Consider the following 5,842-nt stretch of genomic DNA (forward strand, 5'->3'; position numbering starts at 1 on the left):
AATAAAATAAAATATATATAAATTAAGAAAAGTATATATAATTCGTATGAAAGAACCAAAATATTTAATTAGAAAGTAATACACAACAGTGTATATATATGAAAATCTATATATTATATAAAAAAGTTATAAAAATATAATATATATTCTAATAATTTTTAAAAAAAATGAGAAAATATTAGAAATAATATTAAAGTTAATAAATATTTGTTAGCTTCTAATTTTAATAAATCTATCTTTTGATTCTATTATTTCATTTATCCCTCCTATTCTTTGACCAACACAAACATTTTGATTATGTTTGATATTCCATAAGAAATCACTTTTATTTTCAAATATTAAAATTATAGATGAACCCATTTTAAATTCTCCTATTTCATCTCCAACTTCTAAATCTTTATAGTTATCATAAATTTTGGTATCAATATCTCCACCCATATAACTTAATTGGGTTCGTAAATTATTAGTTAATAAATCATCATCATTTATAATTTTAATGTTACCAACATTGTATGCACTCACAGCTGCATAATAAACATTTCCCCCTTTCCATTCTCCTGTTAATATAACTCGTTCATTTATATCAAATAAATTATTAATAAATTTAAACATTCCTTGAAAAACAGGAAATAATTCTCCTGATATGTGTCTTCTTATTTTATATTTAAAATTAAAAGGAGCATGAAAATGATGATACTTTCTCGGACTTAAATAAAAGATAACATAATAAAATTTAGTAGAATCATCATTATACTTTTTTTTTAAATTAGATCCCAAAAAATTTTTGACATTAAATTTTAACCCCTTAATATTTTCAAGATAATCTGTTTTTAATTCTCCAAAATCAATAATTTCACTATCACAAGGACTAACAATTGAATAATCACTAAGATCCTCTATTGGCCTTGTTTCTTCTCTTATATATCTTGAAAAAAAATCACTAATAGATCTATATGATTCAATAGGATATTTTATTTCATCTTTATTTATATTCATATATTTTATTAAAGAGTTATAAACTAATAAACGATAAGAAGAGGGAATTTCGATATTAAAAATTTTTCCTGTAATTCTACTTCTAGTTCTTCCAAATATTAAACGAGTCCAAAATAACTTACTACTTTGTTTAACATTTATTTGATCATCATACACTGATAATACTTCATGATATTTATATTGAAACATAAGAATAAAAGATAAAAGAGTTACACCCGTAATTATATATTTTCTTTTATACAATCCGTAAGTATTTACATTATTTCTTTTTTTTTTCATCTTTTTTAATTGAAAATCAAATATTAATAGGTAAATAAAATAATATACATATATATATATATATATATATATATATATATATATATATATATATATATATATATTATTTAAATTGATACAATATTATTTTATGCACTCTCTTCTATTATGAAAAAATATTTTTTCAAAACAATTATGACATAATCTATAATAATACTTTTGGAATATTTTTACAATTGTATTTTATTTTTTTTACAATTTAAAATATTTATTTTAAAACATCTTAAAAATTTTCATATATATTTTAAAATATTTCTTTTAAATAAACCACAAAATTCTTATATTTTTACATATATTTTATAAATGTCATTATATTATTCTTTTATTTATTTTTAACTCTATAAATATATAATTTTATTCTTATTTCAATATGTTTATTTATTTATTTTTTTTTTTTTTTTATATTTTTGCAAAATATAATTAATATATCACTTAGAGTATACAACTTTTAACATATTTCCTTATACGATTATCATTTTATAAAATTAGTTAAAACACATTATCATATGCATGTATAACTTAAAATACGCCAGAATTTCTCTATAAAAATGCATACGAATAATGCCACAGCATTTGCAAATAAAAGAATTTAAAATATACACAAAAAAAAAAAAAAAATTTTAATAAATATTAAAAAGACAATAAAAATCTTTATAAAAACATAAAAAAAAATTATCTTTTTTATACAATATAATAAAATGTATGTATGCTATTTCTACTAATAATGGTTCAAATTAAAAAAAAAAAAAAAATAATGAATAACAGAAAATATAAAAATAAAAATGAAAAAAATGAATATTATATAAAAACAGAATAAAAAATTATAAATTAAAACATAAATATAAATATATTAAATGAATTAAAATAATAAAATATAAAACAAAATGAAAAAATAAAAAAAAAAAATGATATAACAATAAAACATGTTATATTAAAAAAACAAAGACAAATAAATATAAAATTTTAAATTTAAAAAATAAAATAAGAGTATATATATATATATATATATATATTTATATATATATATATATATATTTATATATTTATATATTTATATATAATTATTATCTAAAAAAATGCTTAATATTACAATAAATAAAACATACTTAATATATTTTAAAAAAATAAAAAAAAAAAAAAAAAGTTTTATAGTTTCAAGTTTGTTTTCTTACTAAAGCTTTTAATTCAATCATCACAAAATTTATATTTCATAAAAAAAATTTAATCTATACCACTTTCTGCTTATTATAATATCTACGTGCAGTAATTTAAAAAAAAAAAATAAATAAACTTGGTATATTTTTATATTTAATAAAAAAAAAATTTATATGTAATAAAAAACAAATAACTACCTAATAAGTTAAATGCAAAATTTTTAGTAAAAATAAATATAAAATTGAATTGTAATTTTTGAAAAAAAAAAAATATAAATAAAAATAAAAATGAAATATTTAAAAATTTCTATAATAAAAATGAACTGAATAATTTTCATAGGAATAAAGAATATTATATAGCAAAATATATATTTTTTTTTTTTTATTTGTAATACAATACTAATGAAAAAATTGTATATTTAGTTAATTTTTTTTTTTTTATATTTATAAAATATATTAATTTATATATATGTATATATGTAAATAATAAAAATTATTGTTAATAAAATGAGTGATTTGAATTATTTAAGTTATAAATTTATAAAAAATTATGATGAACTAACTTCGCAGAATCCTCATGCTAGTGTAAGTATATAAATAATATTAAATAATTTTATTATATTATGATATTTACCACATATATTTATATGATATATATGTAAATAAAATTTTTTTCTTTTTATAATTACAAAATAATGCTTGATTTCAATTAATTCATATAAAAATAATTTAATATGTATCTTTCAAATACTTTCTATTTTATAGGATCCTCGATTTTTACAAATAAATCAACACAATCATTGTGTATATAGATACACTTTATTTTGTAGATGCGCTAGAGAATTAGGTGAAGATGATCCTCGTTGCAAGTAATGTTTATAAATATAGAAATATATACAAATATATAGAAATATATAGAAGTATATATATATATATATATATTTATGATTCTTTTTTTTTTTTTTTTTTTTGTAGATTCCAATATTATCGTGCACAGATTGCTTGTACTGCTGAACAGCTTGAAGAATGGGATGATCATAGACAAAAAGGTAATGAATAAAAAAAAAAAAAAAAAAAAAACTTCAAATTTTTTTTAATTCATATTAAATTTTTTTGTAAATACATTTTGTCACAGTTAAAACTAACATTATTATTGTTAAACCTATTCATAATACTAATTTTCTTGTATTTTTTTTTTTTTTTTCTTTTTCTTTTTGCTATAGGAACATGTGTTATGGATACCTTACCTGATAGATTAACAGCTCATTTAAGACAATAAAACAAATTTTTTTTTAACATTTCAGAAAAATATATGAAAATTAAAATAAACAAAAAATAATTATTATCTTAACTCTTTTTTTGTTTTTATCGAATGTTGTTCAATTAGAAACTTTGAATAACATTTTTTTTTTTTTTTTTTATATTTTATATTGACTATTGCTTATATGATATATATATATATATATATGCCTACTTGATGTTACTTTATAATTCAGAGGTAACTATATATATTATTATTTTAGTTTTTTTTTTTTTTTTTTTTTTTTTTTTTTTTTTTTTTTTTTTTTTTTTTTTGGTATCAAAAAAGTGTTTTTTTTTTTTTTATTACCTTAGACATTTTATACATTACATAATTTATAAAGTATAATTTTCTTATAAATTTTTTATGTTTCCATTTTGGTATTATATTTAAAAAAAAAGAATTATGTAATGTATTATTATAAAGAAATATTATAAATTAATAAAAAAAGTAGAATAAAAAAAATAATAATAATATTTAAATAAAACTTTTTTCTTTTTTTTTTTTTTTTTTTTCTAAAAATTTTCATCTACAAGAACATATGGATTGCTAAATAATTCAATAGACTCTTTTATTTCTTTTAATTTTTTTCCAAGTTCTATTTTTTTAATTTTATCTTTATTATTTTTATATTCTTCATTTATTTCTTTTAATTGTGAATGTAACTCTTTTAAAACAAAATTGCGTTCATCATTTTTTAAAACTCTATATCCTTTAGGTATATCAGCATATTCATCAGTGACATCTTTTTTTTTTTTTAATATATAATTAGGCAATTTCCCATAATTTTTATGTAGTTTTTCTTTTCTCACATTTTCATATTTTACATTATTTTCTTTTTTTTTTAATTTATCTATTATGCTTTTTTCTGTTTTTTCCACATCTCTTTTTTCATTTGTTTCTTCTTCATATTCCACCTCTTCAAATTCCTCCTCTTCACCTACTTCTTCATCCTCATGATACTCCATTTCTTCAACTTCCTCATATTCTTGATCAGTTTCTTCATATTCATATTCTTCTTCTTCTTCTTCTTCAATTTCAACTTCTCCCTCTTCATCTTCATATTCTCCTTCATTACTTTCTTCTTTATATTCTTTAACTTTTTCAAATCCCTCTTCTCCACATTCTTCACCTTCTTCACATTCTTCACCTTCTTCATACTCTTCTCCTTCATTCTCTTCCAGTATTTCTCTATTAATTTCTTCTTTTTCAACTTTTGTATTTTCCTTTTCAATATCTTCCCTTTTTTTATTTTCATTTTCTTGTTCATTTTTTCTTAATGTTTTTGCTATTTTAGAAGTAACCTTTTCAAATTTTTTCATTTTAAAAGGCTTTTTATTTTTTATCTCTTCTTCTTTTTCTAACAACTTTTTTTGAAGAGATATTTTCTCTTGAATTTTTAAACGATTTTCTTTCATATAATTTTTCTCATTTTTACTTTTTGTTTGCGGTAATGATTTATTTATATTTTTTAATTGATTAACAAAACTAGTAGATGATGATTGCTTTTGTGCTATTAACTTTCTGAGTATATTATTTTGTGAACTTATAACTTGAGTAGCTTTATATAACTCTTTTTCTTCTTTCAACTTTTTTTTTTCTTTCTTTTCTAATACTCTTCTTACATTTTCACTAAGATTATCTTTTTTCATCTAATTAAAAAAAAAATGATAAAAGTAAATGAGAGAAGAGAATAAAGATAAAAAGTAATCAGAAATGAAAAAATAAAAAGGAAAATAGGAAATCATTATATGAAGGGAAAAAATGTGTTCTATATTTACATTCTTTTTAAACAATTAAAAAGAAAAATTTTCTCTAATAATCATAAAGAATATAACCTTTTAATTGAATTATTTAAATTTATTAAGATTATTTTTTTCATAATTAAAAAAATTCGAAGAAATATTATCTCCTCATATTTTTTTAGATGAATATTATGAGGATACTATATATTAAAAGAAAAAGAAAAAAAAAAAAAAAAAAAAAAGTAAATTAATAAAAAGGACAATCTTATAAAATAAAATTACATTTATTTTTTAATTTATAAAGAAAAAATATTTAAACAATATAATAT

At 17.4% G+C, this 5,842-nt stretch overlaps 3 protein-coding genes across 3 annotated transcripts; 1 reads left to right on the forward strand and 2 right to left on the reverse strand.

The window, feature by feature from the left end:
* Positions 1-210: 210 nt before the first annotated feature.
* PSD (phosphatidylserine decarboxylase, putative) lies at positions 211-1,275 on the reverse strand (the record flags this gene model as incomplete). The annotated part of the gene is made up of 1 exon (XM_028673147.1): positions 211-1,275. The coding sequence occupies one exon, from the start codon at positions 1,273-1,275 to the stop codon at positions 211-213; it is 1,065 nt and encodes a 354-aa protein (XP_028529629.1).
* A 1,700-nt stretch (positions 1,276-2,975) lies between these two features.
* On the forward strand, positions 2,976-3,747 carry PGAL8A_00440800 (cytochrome c oxidase subunit 6B, putative; the record flags this gene model as incomplete). Its single annotated transcript, XM_028673148.1, has 4 exons — positions 2,976-3,053; positions 3,234-3,337; positions 3,444-3,517; positions 3,692-3,747. The coding sequence occupies 4 exons, from the start codon at positions 2,976-2,978 to the stop codon at positions 3,745-3,747; spliced, it is 312 nt and encodes a 103-aa protein (XP_028529630.1).
* A 536-nt stretch (positions 3,748-4,283) lies between these two features.
* On the reverse strand, positions 4,284-5,420 carry PGAL8A_00440900 (conserved Plasmodium protein, unknown function; the record flags this gene model as incomplete). Its single annotated transcript, XM_028673149.1, has 1 exon — positions 4,284-5,420. One exon carries the CDS (start codon positions 5,418-5,420, stop codon positions 4,284-4,286), a length of 1,137 nt encoding a protein of 378 aa, XP_028529631.1.
* Between the last annotated feature and the right edge of the window lie 422 nt (positions 5,421-5,842).

Source organism: Plasmodium gallinaceum (genome assembly GCF_900005855.1).
Source record: "Plasmodium gallinaceum strain 8A genome assembly, contig: PGAL8A_v1_119, whole genome shotgun sequence".
NCBI classification, from domain to species: Eukaryota; Apicomplexa; class Aconoidasida; order Haemosporida; family Plasmodiidae; genus Plasmodium; species Plasmodium gallinaceum.